The following is a 22,218-nucleotide window of genomic DNA, read 5'->3' as shown; positions in this document are numbered from 1 at the left end:
AGGAAAGAGGTATTGCTGGATCTAATTCTGGTAAATGAAGTGGGGCAAGTAGGTAATGTAAGCATAGGGGAACAACTAGGAAACAGTGATCATAACATAATTAGGTTTGACATAAAAATTGAAAAGTAGAGGAAGCAGCCAAAGTACTTGTCTGGGAAAGCTAATTTCAGTGAAATAAAAAAGGAACTATCCCAGATAAACTGGACAGAAAAAATTTACAACACACAAACAATAGGAATTGATCAAACAGGAAATTATTAGACTAGACATATTCCAATGAATAGTAAACACAGGAACAGCTAGACAGATAAAGACCAACATCCATCTAATTCGCCTTCTACCATCCTGGTAGTCGCATGATGCAACAATAATAGAGTTGTTGACTAATCATAGCAATCAATCTCTATCAATGAGTCTACAATAGACCCAGAGGAAAACCCCATTGGTGGAGAGCTTTGGGAACCCACAGGTCCAAAGTCACCGGTTCCTCCCAAGCATGCTGCACTTACCACTTAGTCAAGGTGGTACAGCAAATGCTGGTGTTCCTTGGAAAATTAAAACTGAAATGAGAATGAGAAAAAGAGGCATATGACAAACCTAGAGCTATTAATACAAAAGAAAATCAAGACAAATATAGAAAATATAGACTGCAGGGATGTAAACAGCAGTATCCTCCAGGGGTCAGTGTTGGCACCAATGTTCCCTTTAAACTGTGCGGTCGCATGGACGCTCAGTGCTCTGCAGGTCCCGCGCAGCCGGTGAGCTGGCTTTTAAATAGAAAAATCTATTAAAGGGGTCGCGCGGGCCAAAAAAATGTAGAGGGAATACTGGTTGTGACCATTGCTCTTGTCAATATAAATATATTTGATGTGGACTTTGGTATAGGGAGCAGAATATTAAAATCTGAAGACAACACAAAAAAAAGAAGCATGGTTAACTGCAAAGAGGACTGTAAATAACTTCAGCAGGACATACACAAGTTAGCAGATTGGGCAGATAGTTGTCAGATCAAATCTACAAAGAGAAATGTGAGTTGATGCATTTTGGGATAAAAATAAAGTGAAGATATATACACTAACATTTTAAAAGGAGTAACGGAACAGAGAGACTTATGGCTTTAGATACACAAATCTTTAAAAGTGGGAGGACAAGTTAAAAAAGCTGTAAAAACAGCTTATGGGGGCCTAGGTTTTAGAAATAAGAGCATAGAGTACAAAAACAGAGGTAATGCTAAACCTATATAAATCACTGGTTAGGCTGCAGTTAGAATATTCTGTCCAGTTTTGGGCACCCTACTTTAGGAATGATGTCAATGCCATGAAGAGAGTGCGAAAGACATTCATAAGATGATCCCAGTGAAGATAGGCTTTAATTTTGAGGAGATTAGAGAAACTGGGGTTCTTTTCATTAGAATAATGAAGGTTAGGAGAAAGTCTCATAGAAGTACGCAAAATTATGAGAGGTTTTGATAAAGTAAATTGGTTAAAACTATTTCCACTGGTCAGTGAGTTGGACTTGGTGAATAGAGGGCATATATTTAAGGTCATCACCAAAAGAATGGAGGGAGAGGCTAGGAGATTTTGTTTTACACAGAGGGTTGTTGGGACAGGGAATGCCCTACCAGAAACAATGGTAGAAGCAGAATCCAAAATGGCTTTTAAAAGGGAATTCGATAAATATTTGAAAAGGGGGAACTTAAAAGAATATAGGAAAAAAGCTGGAGAATGGGATTGATAGGATTGATCTTTCAGAGAGCCAGCAATAGGCCAAATGGCTTCCTGCTGTGCTGTTAAATTTAATGACTGCGATTAACAAATCCCCTGGATCACATAACAGAGTAAGGAGGAAATTTTTGGGGACACTGGCTATAGATCTGTAAGAGTTAATGAGTACTGGCTAGGTTTCACAGGACTGGAAGCAGGCAAATGTAATAACTATATTTATAAAGCGGGGGTGGTGGTGGTGGGGGGCGCGTTGGAATCTGACCTAGGCAAATTTTAGCAATAGTGGGTTAAAAAAAAAGAAACCACTCTAAGGAGTAGGCTGGATGAGGACTTATATAGCAGTTGCTTAATAAGGAATAGAAGGGGAAGATCCTACTAAAACAACTCCATGAACATCTGCATTAAAGTAGATAGTGGACCTCCTACGGTGCCATTTATTTGGACTTTCAGAAAACTTCTAAAAAGAAAACACATGAAAGACTTAATAAAATTAAAAACCACTAGGAACTCAGGATAGAACATGGAACTGGTTAAAAGTTGGCTTAAAAAAGAGAACTAGTAAGAGGTAGATAACCTTGTGCCATGGTTGGGAGGTAGGAGACAGAAAGTAGGGATAAAGGGAACATTTTCTGATTGGCAGAGTGTGATGAATGGTGTTCCCCAGGGATCTGTACTAGGACCACAGTTTTTTCAGCATATACATCAATGACTTGGATGAAGGAATAGAGAGTAGTATATCCAAGTTTGCAGATTATACTAAGTTAAGAGGCACAGTATGATAGCAAAATACTGCGGATGTTGGAAATCCGAAATAACAACAGAAAATGCTGGAAAAACTCAGCAGGTCAGGCAACATCCGTGGACAGAAATTTGAGTTGACGTTTCGGGTCGAACCCTTCTTCAAAACTGGAAAGAAAGATGGATTGGAGGCAGGGCTGCGATCGGACAAAAGAATAAAAGAAACAAAAGAAGTAAAAAAGAGACAATGAAAGGTGTTAGAAGCTAGACGAGATGGTAATAGGCTGAGATTGGGTGTAAAGTGTACTGGCAGGGCAAGGGATAGCTTGTTTAGCACAGTATGTTGTGTAGATGGGAGCAGAAAGTTACCAAGGGACATAGACAAGATTAATTGAATGGAAAAAAAACTATGGCAGATGAATTTCAATGTGGAGAAGTGTGAGGTCATCCACGGCTCATCCACTTTGGATCCAAGGAAGGCAAATCGGAATTTTTTTTTAATAGTGAGAGACTAGGACCCATGGGAGAGCAAAGGGATTTCGATGGCCTTGGAGGGGATACAGCACAGATTCACCAGAATGACACTAGGGCTTAATGGGCTAAAATATGAGGACAGATTGCATAAACGTGGCTTGTATTCCCTTGAGTTTAGAAGGTTGATGTCTTTAAAATGATAAAGGGATTCGAGGTCCAATTTTGGGCTGGCCTCAGGCCTTCTGATTGGGACTTTAAACTATTAAAGTGGTTTCTACTATTACAAAGGACCTAGACACCATACAGTTGCAATACTGATATTCTGTCACTAGATGCTAGTATTGCTCTTTGTAGATATCATATTATTTAATGTCTTGCCAGAAGTGCCTAAAGAATTTTATAGTCCCATTTTAATAAGCCTGATCAGAGTCAGTGCCAGACAGCCAGATTCAGTATTATCAGTTAAGGTAGAAGCAAAAAAAATCAGATTAACAGGTCATCATCACAGCATATTTTGTTAGACCTGTGAATGTTAAATATTGCTGAATGTATACCTGCTTTTCTGCTTGTTTCAAAAGCTTCTGGAACCTGTCATCCTCCAGCACCCACGTGGGTAGTTCTGTCTCCCCCTTAGCTTTCACCTCCTCCAACCTATTTTTTAGTTCCCTGAGCACTTGTAGCTCATCATTCAGACGACTCTGCCACGTCAGTGATGCTTGGAGATCCAGCTCCAAGTCGAGAGAGGTGCGGATGGGGTGCTCGGCAGTTCTTCTCACAAGCGGTTGGCAGAGGGTCTGTACGTGGACATCAAAACAAAATCACACAGATGGAGTAAAGGATTTAAAATGATTTCAGAACACTTGTTCTCTTAATTTCTAGCTTGCAAACACTGGTCATTCAATGCACCCAGCTCATTCCATTGTTCTTTTAATTGAAACATATAAGATTCTGAGAGGGCTGTTTCCCCTGGCTGGAGAGTCTAAAACTAGGGGGCATTGTCTCAGGATAAGGGGTCGCCATTGAGGACTGAGATGAGGAGAAATTTCTTCACTCAGAGGGTGGTGAATCTTTGGAATTCTCTACCCCAGAGGCCTTTGGATGCTCAGTCATTGAGTATATTCAAGGCTGAGATCACTAGACTTTTGGACTCTAAGGGAATCAAGGGATATGGGGATCGGGCAGGAAAGTTAAGTTAAGGTCAAAGATCAGCCACGATCTTATTGAATGGCGGAGCAGGCTCAAAGAGCTGTATGTTCTACTCCTGCTCCTATTTCTTATGTTCTTATTCAGGTCCTGCACAAATCATTTTTGTGTTCCTCCTGATCCGTATTCCTATCCTTTTTGAAGCTGGAATCTTTTCATTGCCCCATAATTTCCGACAGGAGGCTTCCCGCGTGCGGATGCCTCCTAGCGGAAAAGAATCTACTAACTTACCTGCTTACCTGAGGGCTCCCGAGGTCCGGACACTTCCGCTCCTGGGGCCTCTCCACAGTCGAAATGCGCAGGGCCCACATATCTCAGGGGCGCGTGCGGTTCGCAAGCATCCCTGGGATCACGTGGGCCAGGCCAGCCAATAGAAGAAGGGAATCTCCCTTCATACTTTTGACAGACCTGTCAAATATATGAATGGAGATCACCCTAAAAAGACACTAAAACTTTAAATAAATTTTAAAAAACCATCACTTTTTAAAATGAGTTAAAATGACATTAAATTAAATATTTTAAACAAAAATGTAATTATTTGAAAAAAATTAAAGTTTTTTACAGGGCTAAAAATAAACTTACCTGTTTTAAAAGTATTTTTAAATTATAAATGAGTGAATAAAAAATATTTTAAAAAACTTTTTTGAACTGTTATGCTGGTAAAAGCAGGCCGTACGCTTTTACCAGGCGTAACATTTCTAAGGGTTTTCTGCGGGCGGAGGTTCTGCAGAAAGCGGAACTATCCGCCCACAGAGGCCCTTCTCCAGGGCAGGCATCCGATCTGCCAAGAGCATTCTTGACAGATCGGAAATGCCGTTTTTCAGCACATGTGCTTCGCACTTCCGATGTCCCTATGGATGTGTACACACCTCGTACCCACTCGTAAGCATCGGAAAATACGGGCCATTATCTTTTTGAATGCTTCAGCTGAGTGGCATTCACTGCACTACTCCACTAGATAAGACTTTTTAAGGGGTTGTAATTCGCTAAGAACCCCATTGTGCCAAGAAATGAGGCCCTATTTTATGAGTGTGGTCTCCCAGCAGGGATACTTATCCTTTGGCCACATGTATTGGAAATCGCAGGTGCTCTGTTGTTGAATTTCTGTCCCTATGGGAAACCATGGGCAGTGCACCATAATTTTCAGGTATGTGCAGCCAGAAGACAAGGCTCCCCAGTGTGAACATCCATTCATAAAATTGGCCCTGTGATGTTGAAATTGCGGTTTCTTTGCGCTATGCAGTAATTATATTCCTTGTATTTTCTTTGTTCTTCCCATACAAAATGTACCGATATATATATATATATAATAATATATAAAACCACTGTTGCAATTGCCTTCATGATTGTAAAAACTTGGATCATAATCCCCCTCCTCCATGAACACACATTATTTTCTCAGTGTGAAATGATTGAACTTCCTTAACCTGCTTTCAGTGCTTTACATTAATATAGCATCTGGAACTGTTTCCTTAGACTCACTACCTCTACGTCTTTTCGTAGCTACAGTAACCAAAATTGGACATCATAGTATAATTTGTTGGCTCCGTAATACTCTTCAAAGAGTATCAGGGCCACCTTATTAGATTTAAATTCTATAGATCTTTTTTTAACTCTTAGCATTCCATTTCCCTTGGCAACTGCTGTCCCATAATGTGACAACACATTCAAACCTTTGGAAACTATGCATCAAAAGCAGTTAAACCCACTAGAAGTAGTTATTGTTATATTGGATTATTGGAAAATAGAGGCGCAAGCAACCAAACAATCTATGAAACACGTGGTAAATTATAATCCGCAGAAAATCGTGCAGGCAGTGAATCAAGCATGCTGACCACCAGTATATTGAATTCCCAATATATCCTTTCATTGTGCCAGGAGGGCAAAATTGTAAAATTATCCCCATTGCACTATTCTTAGCGTATTAATCAGACCGATTCACTTCTAAATGACTGTATAAAGTTACCAAATGGAACTCATATTTCAGACATCTAATGGGTCCTCTATAATCAAGCTAATAGCCCTACTGTGAAGTTGTATACATCATTAAAATATAGGGATTAAAAATATGATTGTGGATGTACCTATTCAAAGTTTGACACTGTCAAATCATTCAGAATCTTCGGAGCATTCCCCCAGTCCCATTATATTGCCCAGTACAGTCCCAACACATTGTGCAGCTATACCTAGGATGGTATTATAATAACTCTCTTCTGGCAGCTCACAGACTGGCTACAACCCAGATAGAAACATAGAAACATAGAAGATAGGAGCAGGAGTAGGCCATTCAGCCCCTCGAGCCTGTTCTGCCATTTAATGAGATCATGGCTGATCATCCAAATTCAGTACCCTGTTCCTGCTTTCTCCCCATATCCCTTGATCCCTGTAGCTGTAAGAAATATATCTAACTCCTTCTTGAATATATTTAATAAGTTGGCCTCAACTGCCTTCTGTGGTAGAGAATTCCACAGGTTCACCACTCCCTGGGTGAAGAAATTCCTTCTCATCTCAGTCCTAAATGGCTTACCCCTTATCCTTAGACTGTGACCCCTGGTTCTGAACTCCCCCGCTATCGGGAACATCCTTCCTGCATCTAGTCTGTCTAGTCCTGTTAGAATTTTATAAGTTTCAATGAGATCCCCTCTCATTCTTCTAAACTCTAGCGAATATAAGCCTAATCGACCCAATCTCTCTTCATATGTCATTCCTCTTCCGTGGCAGAATGTGTCGCCACAGTCCCAAAGAACTTTATTAATATTTTTCTGAGGTATGATTTTCTCTTTCCCAATATGTAGATATTTTTTGCGAATTAGTAACAAGACGTACCCTTTTAACTCGCAAGCTTCGCCGTTCCATGGCGTTGCGCACAAAAGGCGACCTTTTGGCTAATGTTGAGCTGTCACTGTCACTTCGATTCAACTGTTGATAAAAGAAAAAAAAAATAGGAGCTTAAAATCCAAAATGCAGCTTACATCCACAGTGGATATCATCCAAATTATACATAGGTGTTAGCATCAAGCACTTCCAACTCAGGTACAGCAAAGGCCTGAAGTAGAGAGAAAATTCCTCTACTCTGCCCTAAAAATGGAGCTCACGTCTCTTGCTGAAGATACCAGACATCCCTTTGGTACCACTGAGTGAATCTGCCACTTTATTCCCGGACAGGTTTGTGTTGTGGATCCATGCCCAGTGAGAACTGCATTAAGACTCCCCAAACTCATTCCATGAACAAGCTGTGTCAGCAGAGGAGGAGACTTTCATCTCAACATTCTGGGCTGGATACAAACCCAGATCCCAGGGCTGACAGGACATCATGCTCACTGGCTGCAACAATCGGTTCTCAAATGAAGTCGTAAACATCTATTATTATCCAAAATTATTCTTAGCGTATTAATCATGCTCTTTTACTTCTAAATTGCTATACAAAGTTACCAAATATAATTCATATTTCAGACATCTAATGGGTCCTCTGTAATCAAGCTAATAGCCCTACTGTGGAATTGTATACATTATTAAAATATAGGGATTAAAAATATGATTGTGGATGTACCTATTCAAAGTTTGACACTGTCAAATCATTCAGAACCTTCAGAGCATTCCCCCAGTCCCATTATATTGCCTAGTACAGTTCCAACACATTTTGCAGCTGTGCCTAGGATGGTATTACAGTATAATAACTCTCTTCCCTGATTACACTTTTGTCTCAATTCTACTACCATTTTGACTTTACCATAAACTGCTGTCGGCTACACAATTATGTGGTCTCTGTTCAGCGCTGGTCAGTATTGGTGGTGCCATTACAATGAGGGACAAGGGAATGAATCAACAACTGTTTATTTCTCTGACGTACTTAAGGATGGTAGACAGCAAGTTCACTGGTACAAAGGAGGTAAGGAAACATGGAAGAAAGTCATCCTAGTGAATGTTGAGATTGTAAGTGACAGTGAATGGTACCAAGGATGCGGGACTTCAGTTATGTGGAGAGACTGGAGAAGTTGAGGTTGTTCTCCTTAGAGCAGAGAAGATTAAGGAGAGATTTAATAGAGATGTTCAAAATCATGAGGGGTTGCGATAGAGTAAATAAAGAGAAACTGGGGGAAAAATTCAGTTGGTTGCGCCTCCCGTTAGCGCCTTAAGAGGGCGCTAACGGGACGCAACGCAACTAGCGCCTGGGCGCGGCACTGCCCACGCCTCCCGCAAAATTCAGCGGGCGGTTAGTGGTGGCGCTAACCGGTAGCACCCTGCGGCACTGCGCCACTGGCGATGACATCATTGTCATGCGCAGCGTCCCGCTCACGCCCCGGCCACGATCTTCAGGAGCGCCCCCTGACTTACTGCTGGAAGCCGGGGAGGCGCAATTTAAAGGCAAGGTGTGGAGCGGCCATTTTTGTTGCTGGCCGCCTGCCAGCACCTGTCTGTGCTCCCGTCCCAGACCTCCTGAAACCCCCCCCCCCCCCCCGCGGAGTACTGGCTACGCTCCAAGAGCCCGGCACTTCTCTTGAGTGCCAGGCTCTTTTGCTGGCACTCCCGATCCCCGGGGGCCCAGCTGGGCCCCAGGTCGCGCTGCACAAGGCCCCTCCCCTTTAAGAAGGGGAGGAAGGCCTGCAATACCGCTGCACATAACGCCGCAATATTGACTCACAGCGCCCCAAGAGGGATGCGGGGCGCCTCCAGTGGCGCCCCGCTTCCCTCTTGGGGCGCAACCACTCAATTTCCGGCGTGGGGACGCTAATTTTTCCGGGGCGCTACTTTTAGCGCCCCAGCGAAGTTAGCGCTACTCAATTTTTAGCCCACTGTTTCCAGTGGCAGAAGGGTCGGTAACCAAAGGACACAGATTTAAGGAAATTGGCAAAAGAATCAGAGGGGACATGAGGGGAGTTTCTTTTACGCTGCGAGTTGTTATGATCTGGAATGCACTGCCTGAAAGGGTGGTGGAAGTAGGTTCAATAGCAACTTTCTAAAGGGAATTGGATAAATACTTGAAGGGGAAAAATTTGCAGGGATTGGGGAAAGAGCAGGGGAGTGGGACTAATTGGATAGCTCTTTCAAAGAGCTGGCACAGGCACGATGGGCTGAATGGCCTCCTTCTGTGCTGTATCATTATATGATTCTCTGGTATTAGAATGGGGAGCAACACAGTAGGAGCATGATTTATAGGTCTATCCTCAGAATTCATAGTGGCCAGCAAAGGGATACTGAGCTTACTTTTATAATAAACACGTCTGCATGTAGTCGTACTAGGGCTTATTCTGCAAACACATGCTCCTGTCAAGGAAACACACACACAGGGAACATCTTACGGGAAATCACAGGCTCGCAGCCTATACATTTCTGTCCATTATCGATAGAAAATCATGGGCGGTGAGCCTGCGACATGGACCCTTGCCGCTGGAACCATAAGATCATAGATTTGGCAAACTTAAGAGTAAATATTGTGTATGAAGCAAACAATTGTGAATCGCTATGAATATGGTGAAGAAGAATTTCTTACCCTGCAAATGTACTGGTTTCTTTCTCCTGGAGAAAAGGTTTGGGATCTCACAATCATGCTGTTCCGTACAAAATGCTTTTGCCGATTGTTCAGGTTGGTCCTGTCCTTAGGCCTGACGGCCACACACTCTACCACAGCCTCCTCCGTGTTCACTTCCTTGTCAACCTGTGCTCATTGGGTGCAAACATTCTGTCAGCTGCTGTTCAATGGAATCTATGAGAACTGCTCAAAGGATAGTTCACGAAACATCAATGTTGCATTTACCTTTACTAAGAGCAGGCCCAGCTCTGTAAGGTAAATAGGGCAGTGGCGCTAACTCAGAAAGAGCCTAAGCCAACATAAAGAAGCAGTTTTCCTAGGCTCCTCTGGAAGTAGCAGCGCAGGTGCAGCAATGTAAATGGCTGCCTCTAGTAGTCTTGCCTGACCACACATGCCAGCAATGAGGTTGTCACAGCAGAGGCCTGTACTGTCCTTTCCCAGGAGCAGGTTTGGTGGACAGGAATTAAAAGTCAAAACTCACTTTCAAACAACTCTGCTTGCACAAAGCCATTACAGGGTCACTTGAAGGAGAAGCAGTTTTGTAATATAAATGTATCAAGTTATTCACTAGAGCCTTACATTCAAAACCACTTCCATTAAAACATTGCAAGCAAGTGTAAGAGGCACAGATGCCGGACAGTCCAGTGAAATCTTGAGGTAACTGGCACCCACCCTAATGCCCAGTCTTCCAACATTTAGTGGCATATGCACCACGATTATGGGCAAAGGTAGTGTGTAAAAACCTGCTTACCCCAGCTAGATTGTAATGCCAGGATCTGCCAAGTCTGGCACATTTTAAAATTCTCTCAAGATTTACTTACTTAACTCTGCAGCCAACTTACTGGCAGACAATAGTATACCAGCCAGCTGGACATCCCACTGACTCAAATAGACAAACAGTCAAGAGCTCCTATCCCAGGGATGCCTGCAACTGCTTGAGCTTCAACTTATATTTTCTTTCCCCTCCCCCCACCCAATTTTCTCAACTGTACAATTGCCACTCTCGTGTCATTCCATGCTAAAGCACAAATACATTTTTGTTGATGTGTGGGGGAGAGGAGAGGATAAATGCAATGCCAACATGTTCAGTGCCAAGGCTGCTTGAGCAACAACATTGGGCCCCCTTTTTAATGGAGGTGCATAATGGTGACCATTCCTACCAGAGTTGGCAGCACTGTCTGTGACTCTGTCACACCACCACTTTCTTCCTCAGTCATACTCTGGGGTGTTTCTTGAGATACAATCAGTTCTGCAGCATCCTCTTCCGCCTCTGCCTCTATGCCAGTGTCATCTCCTTCTTCCTGTGCCTCAGCAGTATCTTCCACCAGCATCTCCAGCCTGCAACAAGTTATAAAAAATCTTACAGGATTTCATCTAGTTCCACCCTTTGCCAACATTCAAGATTAGACTGGATAGGTGGATGAAGAGTTGAAGAACAGGGTAGGCAAATGTGATTAGGACTATTTGCTTGTGTGGAGAGGAAACAATGACACGGACTGGTTGGACCGTATAGCCTGCTGTTGTAACTTCTATGTATAGGAACTTAGCAGCTGCTAGATGAAAAAAGACCAAGGTCCATCTAGCCCGCTTTTTACCATCTTGGTAGTCACGTGATACAATAATAATGGAGTTGTTGACTAATCATGGTACGTATCACTGCTGCTTATAATGTGCAGCCCACCTTCTCTTTCCCTGTGACACTGGCAGCCCTGCTGCTCTGTATGGCTCTATTCATGGGCTACCCAGCTGTGGGATATCGCCATAGCTGAGACTTGGTGCTATTACCACTCTTCCCCTTGTCAACCAATGATACTAGGAGGTGGCGCAATCCCAACATCCAAAGAGCAAGTGAAAGCACTCTATTAAAACTGTAGGCCTGATAGTTCAATTAAAATGGCTGTAGTTTCATTTTTCCCCTTTCCTCTAGAGAATGTCTGGCTTCTACTCAGCACCTGCCCAGGGTGGCGCATTAGAAGTTAAAAGCTCAATATACAGTGGACTGTGAGTGCAGGCCTGGGTTTCATCCATGGTGCGTCATTTCGGAGGATTACAAAGTGCTTGGGACTGCAGTCCCAGGAAAAAAATTAGTAACATGGACCCAAAAACCCCTACATCCAGGACATCCCGCCAAACTCTCACTGGAGTTACGGTGGGAGTCTAGCAGAACTCATGTGGGACAACATTGTCATTGTTCTTATACAAACGAAAGAAGAATGCTCCATTGAAAAGGTAAATTGTAGAATATCACAAGGATAACAGTACCAATCTTCGCCTGGTGCAGCATCTCCTTCCTCTGTAGCCAGTTCCTGTTCTACTGCCTGCAGCTCAACAGATGTCCTCTCCAGGAGTGCAGACACAGCATCCTGCTGGATACAAATCATAGAATCATAGAATGGTTACAGCACAGAAGGAGGCCATTTGGCTCGTCGAGCCTGTGCCGGCTCTCTGCAAGAGCACTTCAGCTAGTCCCACTCCCCCGCCCTTTCCCCGTAGCCCTGTAATTTATTTTCCTTCAGGTACTTATCCAATTCCCTTTTGAAAGCTGTGATTGAGTCTGCCTCCACCACCCTTTCAGGCAGTGCATTCCAGATTCTAACCACTCGCTGCATAAAAAAGTTTTTCCTCACGTCCCCTTTGGTTCTTCTGCCAATCACCTTAAATCTGTGCCCTCTGCTTCTCGCCCCTTCCGCCAATGGGAACAGTTTCCCTCTATCTATTCTGTCTAGACCCCTCATGTTTTTGAACACCTCTATCAAATCTCCTCTCAACCTTCTCTGCTCGGAGAACAACCCCAGATTCCCTCATCCCTGGAACTATTCTTGTAAATCTTTTCTGCACCCTCTCTAAGGCAATCACATCCTTCCTAAAATGTGGTGCCCAGAATTGGACATAATACTCAGTTGAGGCCAAACCAGTGTCGAAGAAGGTTCATCATAATTTCCTTACTTTTGTACTCTATGGCCCCGATTTTCGGCTTGTGTGGGGAATGGTCGGATTTCCCCGAATGTGGGGTTTCTGACAAACATAAAAAAAGTCAGCCAGCCCCATGCAATTTTCCCTCAATTGGCCAATTAATTCCCAGCATGTGGGAAGCCTTGCTAATTGTCTAAATCGAGTCAGAAATCCCCACAGTATGATGTCATCATTCGTGGTGCTTTCAAGGTCCATTGCAAGCACTGCATCCTCTGAAGGCTTCCAAATGAACCATACAGGATGGCAGAGGAGCCTGCAGCAGCTGTGGACAGTGCCAGACCCCGAGCTGCCTTCAAATTCGATGAGGCTTCACTGCAGGCATTATTGGATGGGGTTAGGGCCCACAGGGAGGTCCTCTTCCCTAGGTCAGGGAGGAAGAGGCCTCCCACTGAGACCAATGCTGCATGGATGCAGGTGTCAGCAGATGCCAACTCGCTGGGAGTCACCAGAGGAACCTTGGCATTACATCTGTAACTCCTTCCTTTACTCCCCCACAGTACCATCCAGAGCCCCCGTCCTCACTGTGGAGGAGGAAGAGGCTGTGCAGCCAGACTCCTCAGAGGAAGCTCCAACCTCTGAGGGCGCAGCGTCAGCAAAAGTAAGCGCACCCAGCACCAGCGCAGACACTCACACCTCGGGGGGACCTTCGGGACATAGAGTAGTGTTGTCACCTGGTGTTTCACAGCTGACAAGTGAGCCTCAGCAGATTCTGGAGACAGGAACAGCAGTGGAGAGTCCTCGTCGGAGGGCGCAGGGCTCTGCCAGCTCAGCTCAGCTGCGCTGCATCTTGACCCTCTGCCTCTGGGTCCATCCGCAAGAGAAGAGGTGATGGATATCCATGCACATATACAGGAGTCTCTGGCAGGTTTTGTCTCCAGGGTCGCTGCGAGTGTGGAGCGAATGGAGGAGTCCATAGCGACCATGAGCAGAGCCTTTGTGGAGTCATTGGTGCATGAACGCATCACCGTGGAAAGGTTGGCAACCTCCATGGAGGAGATAACTCGCCAGCATACGGAAAACATGGTGAGTGCTCATAAGAGAATGACATCTCTTGAGGAGCGTTGGCCATCTGTTGAACAGAGAAACCAGATCTTCATGGAAGTCCTTCTGAGTAGGACTGCCAGTCCCACTGGCCCCCTAAAGCGCAGCAAGGTGCTCTCAAGCCACTTCCAAGCGCTGGCCCCTTCTGGCGTGAGCAGCAGCCTGGTGCTCCTGGTAATCATCCTGCTGTTCCTGGTTCTGCTGCTGCCACCTCTGCTGTTGGAGATCCTCTAATGCCAGGAAGGGAAGGTGCCAAAGGCCTCCCATGCTTCTAGCAGATGCCTCGGTTGAGGAGGTCCTGAGTTAGGGTGGTGAGAGGGGCTTCCCAGGAGCTCACACTGAAGAAGTGTGTGAGGCTCCAACTTTCTGCAGCTGCTCCTAAGGCTTCAAATAGTTCCCCCAAGCCTTGATCAACAAGGTCCTGCAGCCTGCAAATGCTGCCTCTTTAAATCTCTTCAGCCCTCAGCGACCTGCTGCTGCAAGCAAGCAAGCCAGCTGTTTTCACGCCAGCTCTCATCGGCGGGGTTCCCCGCAGGCGGGTTTCAGGTGGGGAAAGCCCCAAAGTTGCAACGGCACGAGAAAATCATCCTTAACAAGGTGATCATTGGTGATTAGTGCTCCGACGAGCAGTCCTGCCAGCGGCGGGCGGGACTGAAGCGGGGCGCGTGGAAACGGCGGTCCGAAAGTCGGACGGGGCGGGGAATCAGGCGGGGGGGAGTCCTGACCCACTTTCTCCGCGATTTTCGGACCACAGCCGCATGAAAAGCCGCCCGACAGCTGCCCGAAAATCGGGGCCTATGCCTCTATTCATGAAGCCCAGGATCCCATAAGCTTTTTTAACCGCTTTCTCAACCTGCCCTGCCACCTTCAGCGATTTGTGCCCAGGTCTCTGTTCGTGCACTCCCTTTAGGATTGTATCCTTTCGTTTATATTGCCTCTCCTCTTTCTTCCTACCAAAATCTATCACTTTGCACTTTTTTGCATTAAATTTCATCTGCCACATGTCCGCCCATTCCACCAGCCTGTCTATGGCCTCTTGAAGTCTATCACTATCCTCCTCGCTGTTCATTATACTTCCAAGTTTTGTGTCATCTTCAAATGTTGAAATTGTGCCCTGTACACCCAAGTCCAAGTCATTAATATATATCAAGGAAAGCAGTGATCCTAGTACCGACCCCTGGGGAACACCACTGTCTACCTTCCTCCAGTCCGAAAAACAACCATTCATCACTACTCTCTGTTTCCTGTCACTTAGCCAATTTCGTATCCATGCAGCCACTGTCCCTTTTATTCCATGGGCTTCAATTTTGCTGGCTAGCCCATTATGTGACACTTTATCAAAGAGAAGAAGGTCACTGAAAGTGAAAGAAGTAAAGGCAAAATATGGAGAATTCTTTTCTTTCAAGTAGAATTTTGTATTTGAGCAGCCAATCATATGACACAACTCACCAAAGGCATTTCAGTTTCCCCTAAAGAATGCAGTGTCTTTGCCGAACATAGGTTATAATTAACTGCAGTGTCCACCCATGGAAGTTACTTGTGATACTTAAATTATAAATACATAATTTAGTAATGTCGTTTGTATTTTTATCTACAAAAGCCTGCTTGTCAAAGTCATCAGACAATAAGGCATTTAATTGAAGTTTTGTAACGCTTTGGCCGGAAGTAAAATCAGCAGATCAAATGACCAGCTCTACAACCCCTGCTAAACTGCTCCTTGTGATATAATGAAGTTAAACCTCTCAGTGCTTCAAGTGGTTTCAGTTTTACATTTCACACGCACTACTGAATAATTTGGCGATAAATCATAAGTTCGAGTCTAGTGAGCTTTCCAATATTCTGTTGACCAACATATTTTTTTTTTTTATTCGTTTATGGGATGTGGGCATCGCTGGCAAGGCCAGCATTTATTGCCCATCCCTAATTGCCCTTGAGAAGGTGGTGGTGAGCCGCATTCTTGATCCGCTGCAGTCCGTGTGGTGAAGGTACTCCCACAGTGCTGTTAGGGAGGGAGTTCCAGGATTTTGACCCAGCGATGATGAAGGATCGGCGATATACTTCTAAGTCAGGATGGTGTGTGACTTGGAGGGGAACTTGCAGGTGGTGGTGTTCCCATGCGCCTGCTGCCCTTGTCCTTCTAGGTGGAAGAGGTCGCGGGTTTGGGAGGTGCTGCCGAAGAAGCCTTGGCGAACTGCTGCAGTGCATCTTGTAGATGGTACACACTGCAGCCACGGTACGTTGGTGGTGGAGGGAGTGAATGTTTAAGGTGGTGGATGGGGTGCCAATCAAGCGGGCTGCTTTGTCCTGGATGGTGTTGAACTTCTTGAGTGTTGTTGGAGCTGCACTCATCCAGGCAAGTGGAGAGTATTCCATCACACTCCTCACTTGTGCCTTGTAGATGGTGGAAAGGCTTTGGGGAGTCACTTGCCACAGAATACCTAGCCTCTGACCTGCTCTTGTTGCCACAGTATTTATGTGGCTGGTCTAGTTAAGTTTCTGGTCAATGGTGACCGCCAGGATGTTGATGGTGGTGGATTCGGTGATGGTAATGCCGTTGAATGTCAAGGGGAGGTGGTTAGGCTCTTGCTTGTTGGAGATAGTCATTGCCTGGCACTTCTGTGGCACGAATGTTACCTGTCACTTATCAGCCCAAGCCTGAACGTCGTCCAGGTCTTGCTGCATGTGGGCATGGGCTGCTTCATTACCTGAGGAGTTGTGAATGGCACTGAACACTGTGCAGTCATCAGCGAACATCCCCATTTCTGACCTTATGTTGGAGGGAAGGTCATTGATGAAGCAGCTGAAGATGGTTGGGCCTAGGACACTGCCCTGAGGAACTCCTGCAGCGATGTCCTGGGGCTGTGATGATTGACCTTCAACCACCACAACCATCTTCCTTTGTGCTAGGTATGACTCCAGCCAGTGGAGCGTTCTCCCCCGATTACCATTGCCTTCAGTTTTACTACGGCTCCTTGATGCCACACTTGGTCAAATGCTACCTTGATGTCAAGGGCAGTCACTCTCACCTCATCTCTGGAATTCAGCTCCTTTGTCCATGTTTGGAGCAACGCTGTAATGTATACCACACTTTGCCAAATACGGAGTCATAGTTTAATGAGAAAATAATTCATTCTTTCGGGATGTGTGAACCCCTAAGGAGCTGAAGTAGGTTACACGGGTGATATTAAGTAAAGGATGGGGAGAAGGATGGGGCTAGGATTGGTTCTACTTCCCCCACATGTCTAAAAATAATGGCTTGGGTACTTGCTACAAATATAGTCCACTCTCTTTAAAACACAACCTTTGAGAGCCAAACATTCTGTACATTATAACACGGAACAAGTTACAGTGCAGGTCCTGAAAACAGCATCAAATACAACATGATAGATCAGGGAGCCAAGGGGTTAGAAACTGGATCACCTTTTGCCCATTTTATGAGCGTACAACAGGTGCAACAAGGGCCAATTTCGAGGACTAATGTTCCACGTCCAAAGGACGCCTGAAAGTCATCCAACGCGATATTGACGAGGGCCATTCTTCAGCCTGAACCAGGCATTAGGTCCCAAACATCTGTAAATGACATGTCTAACGCCTGTTTCAGGCCCCCTTTACCAACTTGGATACAGATGATGAACGGAGCAGAAGCTGGGCCTCCTCCGCTCAGGATCCCTCAGTGGCCGCTGTGGCCTAAGCAGGAACCGCCAGCAAAATGTTAATAAGGCCCGAGGCCTCATTTTGGGCTGGTCTTGGGCCTCCCGGTTGGGATCAGTGTGTGGTGCCCATTTCAGGCTCGTAGCAATTACCACACCAAGAATTAATGTCAGAATGGAAGGCTTTGTAAACAGGACGATGTGTGCAATAAAATAAGAAAGGAGTTAAACAGATAGACCACTGCCTTCCCGCAAATGCTTGTATGTCTTACTTCACCCTTCTTAACTCAGGTTCAAACCAAGCTAATGGGCTTACATTAAACATGGAATTGGCTCCTCATATACTGGGTTCCTCCTTCAGCCCAGAAGTGGAGGACAGTCTGCACACAGACTGTGATGTCCATTATCAATGCTGAACTATAATCATTTGTAAGTGAGAGCCCTATACTGAGACAGGATTACTCCTGACTTCTGCCACTTTCTTATGACATGACATTCCACTTCCAGTTATTTGCGCAAATAAGAACCAAAACTCTGTGTTCAGCTCCATGCAACGGTTCTACCAAACCTAATTCATTCCTCTGAATAATCCTTACCTTGTCCATAGTGCTGCAAGGCTGAGGTGTGAGCGAGGTTTCCTCACTTTGTGCTTTGTTCTTTGGATTATGAATGTTCGCGTTCTTGCAATGTAGCATGTTGTACCAGCTGGTAGAGGTCTCACCGGTGCTGGAGAGGTCTGCCAGACTGATTTGGGTTCCAGCCTTTAGAAAAAGAGACAAGAAAGTTATCAGGCAGAAATTAGTCTGACCTCCGTTTTTAACAACTTGGTTGGTGTGTTTGTAGAAAATTCCTATGTACCTCTTTCACACAGGAATTTTACAAAGGAGAGACTTGCATTTTTATAGTGCTGTATCATGTCTCTCCGAAAAGCCTCAAAAGAATTATTTAAAAGCACAGTGACTGTCATTATGTCTGCAAATATGACAGCCATTTTGAATAGAGCAAGACTGCATAAATAGTAATGAGGTGGATGGCCAATTAACCGGATCTTGGTGGGGTTGGTTTACGCGTTGACCAAGTTATTAGGAATAGGACTCAAAGTCATTGCAGCCCAACAGTGATTTGTCTGGAATCATGGGGAGTCTTAAGTAAGTAAGTAGCATGCCAGATTCAAGAACGATGCCTCTTGTGTGGAATCCATTAACCGTTTTATGTTAATTTACCTTACTTTAAAGCTGGTATAAATTGAGCCAGCAATCCTTTAAACATTTTCTGTTCTTCGGGAGGGCACAATTGAAATATCTCGTTTTGACGGCTCAGAAAAGGGCAGCAGTTTGCTGCTGGCTTTGTTACTGTCATGTTCCTCAATTGAAGCCAAGTAACAGAGAGAGAAAATCTGCAGACTAGTCGGTTGATAACTTTTACCTAACAGAGATGTTAATTACAGTTTCTGGAATCCTTCTCACGTACTTGAAGTTTACTGGTGTATAAATACACTGTGTCACAGAGCAGCTGTTACCCATACAACATTCTCGACCTGGTAAACTTGATCTCAGCTCTAGTAATAGGAACAAAGTACCGGTAATGCTATTCTTCAGAAGGAGGAACAATGAAACAATAGCCCCAATTATCTGATAATGATAAAAACATGCTTGAGCTAGCCCATGGCTCAGGCATATCCATTTTGCCAGTTCAGGACAAGAGCTGCGATGCATTTTCTGAGTGGAGCCCCTCCCCTAATTTGTATAGGCTGCTGACACATGAAAAGCTTGGCCTATAGTACACTTGGCTGGAGAGTGGACAATTCAGCAAGGCCACAGCTCTTCAAGGGCTGCAGTTCGCTATTAAAGGGAAAGTTCTTGAGCTGACAGAAATATGAACTAGTTGTTCACAGGTGATATGTGAGCAACATTGCTCTCTTTGAAGGGTTGGAGGTCTTGCTGCAGGAGCAGCATCAAAGGAGGGTGCCCCTGTTTTGGGCCTAAGGACACCCTCCACTAGAAGCATAGGGAACAGCTGCATGGAGAGGGGTCACAGATTGAGTCAATGCAGTCACAGGACTCCCGTGTACTGGTTCCAAATGAGAAAGAAAGAAAGACTTGCATTTATGACCTCAGGACATACCAAAGCACATTGCAGTCAATTAAGTACTTCTGAAGTTGAATCACTGTTGTAATGTAGGAAATGCAGCAGCCAATTCGCCCATAGCAAGGTCCCACAAACAGCAATGAGAAAATGATCAGATAACCTGCTTTAGGTGTTGGTTGAGTAATAAATATTGGTCAGGACACCGGGGAGAAGTACTCTTCTTCAAAATAGTGCCATGGGATCTTTTAAGTGCACCTGAGAGAGCAGACAGGGCCTCGGTTGAAGGACTCAACCAAAAGACGGCACCTTAGACAGTGCAGCACTCCCTCAGTAGTGCAATGAGAGCGTCAGCCTTGATTTTGTGCACAAGTCTCTGAAGTGGGACTTGAACCCATAATCTTCTGACTCAGTGCTGAGAGTGCTACCACTGAGCCATGGCTGACACCTGAGGAAAAAGTTTGCTGGTATCAGGAGGAAGGGAAAGGAAACTGCCCTCCTCAACTTTGCTTACACTTCTGTAGATCTCATCCATCACGTGAATTGCCACTTCCTCTGGGACGTATCATTTGAAGTATTGTGCACAACCTTTTGCACACACTCTTTCATTTGAGTGAAAGCTGTGTCTTCTGATGAAAGCTGATGTCTTCTTTCCACAGAAAAAATGATGAAGGTGTTTCCCCTTGCAAACAGAGCAGCAGCCCCTTGCTTGGAAATGTGTGCACTGGTATGACAGATGCTCTTGGTGGTAGGTTGGAAGGATGTGCTAACATATTGTGGTAATCTTCAGTTCTACAGGAAGGATTGTCCTGGTTCCTGATGTTGCCTGAAGAACCTTCTGTCAATTTGTGACAGCCTGTCTTGTGTAACTGGAGGCAGTAAAGACATGTTCAGGTACGTGTGGAGGGTGTAAACATACAGGTCCTGGGGTGGTGTCGCACGTGGATCTAACAACTCAGATGATGTTGCATCTGAAATTGTTGACCCCCTCATGAACTCTTCTTGCTCATGTAAATCATGAAGCACATTCAGAATGCCAAAAAGAAATACCCACCCTCACCACTTTGTATGGTACAACTTAAGTGCAACCAAGAATAATGAAGGGATGTATTGGCGAGAAAAAAAAAACCATAACTGCAAAATTGGCAGACTACTCAGCAAAACCAACAAAATGTGATTGAAAATGTAAAATAACAAACTGTTATCACACAGCTCCCTTCACGCTGTTTCCCTGGGGTTTTTGCAGCTCTTCCTCCGAAGTTACAGCAGACAAGTGGGAAAGAAATTCCCAGAGAAATTCAACCCCCTTTGTAGTGCTATGCTACACAGAGCTGTGTATTGTATCAGTGCCGAGAGAAACAGCGCAAGTAAAATTTAGCTCATTATCTTTTCAACACCAGCCTGTTGCTTAGTTTTGAAACGCAGACAGCAAACAGCTGGTTTGTTCTAAAGTAATCTTGTTGCTCATTGCTGGGTGATTTAAAAAAAAATCTAACTCTTTTTACCTTAATATTAACTATCCAGTGCTTCTCAGATTGCTGTGTAAGCTTTCCAGGAGTCTGTCTACAGACTACTGTTTGTTTCAGTATTTAATGACTGTGAAATGGTCCTAATAAAGCTTCTTCATCACTCACCAGACAATCCTCCAACTCTGTCTTCCCCACGGAGCAAACATCAACTCGTAGTGTCTTCTGATGTAAAGCAGCCTGGGTAATGGCTACCCTGAATACCTCATTGAAGACGAGAGTCTCTGCAACACTATGAACCTTTGTGCGGAACAGACTGCTGGAGTCACACGAACTCGGAAGCAATGCAACTCTGATGTACCTGCAGGATCGAGAGATCAACTTTTACACAAAGGACTGAAATAGTTAAGGATTTAATAATCAACAACAGTGTAAGAATAGCAAGGAGAAAAAGTCATTCGGAGCCTTTGTCATTGAAGAGCCTGCGTAGGATGTGCACAGATCATTTTCCATTTCTGTTCTTTTCCTCTAAATATTTTTCCTCTCCACTTCGCCCCTGAAGTCATTCAAATGCCTTTCTGGGGCAGGATTCCACAGATGGGTTTGCCCTCTAGTACCCCATTCAAATAGCCATTATTCACGTGTGAGCCTTAACAGTGAGTATTAGCACAGATAGTGCATGATTCACTGGTTCTCATTATGACCATGCTGTGTGTATGCTAAAATGAGCATAAGAACATAAGAACATAAGAAGTAGGAGCAGGAGTAGGCCATACGGCTCCTCGGGCCTGCTCCGCCATTCAATAGGATCATGGCTGATCCGAACCTAGACTCACCTCCACTTCCCTGCCCGCTCCCCGTAACCCCTAATTCCCTTATCAGCTAGGAAACTGTCTATCTCCGTTTTAAATTTATTTAGTGTCGCAGCTTCCACAGCTCTCTGAGGTAGCAAATTCCACAGATTCACCACTCTCTGAGTGAAGAAGTTTCTCCTCATCTCAGTTTTGAAACGGCAGCCCCTTATTCTAAGATTATGCCCCCTAGTTCTAGTCTCACCCATCAGTGGAAACATCCTCCCCGCATCCACCCGATCAAGCCCCCTCACAATCTTATATGTTTCGATAAGATCGCCTCTCATTCTTCTGAATTCCAATGAGTAGAGGCCCAACCTACTCAACCTTTCCTCATAAGTCAACCCCCTCATCTCCGGAATCAACCGAGTGAACCTTCTCTGAACTGCCTCGAGAGCAAGTATATCTTTTCGTAAATATGGAAACCAAAACTGTACGCAGTATTCCAGGTGTGGCCTCACCAGTACCCTGTATAACTGAAGC

General features: G+C 44.7%; 1 protein-coding gene and 1 long non-coding RNA gene across 4 annotated transcripts in view; one reads left to right on the top strand and one right to left on the bottom strand.

Moving 5' to 3' along the window:
* LOC147124049 (protein WWC2-like) overlaps positions 1–22,218 on the bottom strand; it is a 276,343-nt gene that overhangs the window by 12,069 nt on the left and 242,056 nt on the right. For 2 of the 3 annotated variants that reach the window (XM_085979385.1, XM_085979512.1), the window contains exons 15-21: positions 21,053–21,245; positions 17,930–18,094; positions 11,932–12,035; positions 10,830–11,007; positions 9,631–9,795; positions 6,966–7,058; positions 3,491–3,730 (exon numbers count right to left, since the gene is read on the bottom strand). In XM_085979385.1, the coding sequence (XP_085835511.1) occupies positions 3,491–3,730; positions 6,966–7,058; positions 9,631–9,795; positions 10,830–11,007; positions 11,932–12,035; positions 17,930–18,094; positions 21,053–21,245 (1,138 nt within the window). The remainder of the gene's footprint in view (positions 1–3,490; positions 3,731–6,965; positions 7,059–9,630; positions 9,796–10,829; positions 11,008–11,931; positions 12,036–17,929; positions 18,095–21,052; positions 21,246–22,218) is intronic. The other variant, XM_085979446.1, reaches the window with a different exon arrangement.
* LOC147124051 (uncharacterized) lies at positions 7,848–21,142 on the top strand. Its single transcript, XR_015075867.1, has 3 exons — positions 7,848–8,028; positions 20,209–20,312; positions 21,056–21,142. It is a non-coding gene; the product is annotated as an uncharacterized LOC147124051 (long non-coding RNA).

This window comes from Somniosus microcephalus, chromosome 1, assembly GCF_052327205.1.
Source record: "Somniosus microcephalus isolate GS21.2 chromosome 1, FLI_Smic_1.0, whole genome shotgun sequence".
Taxonomy (NCBI): Eukaryota; Metazoa; Chordata; class Chondrichthyes; order Squaliformes; family Somniosidae; genus Somniosus; species Somniosus microcephalus.
This window is presented reverse-complemented; position numbering and strand designations above follow the sequence as displayed.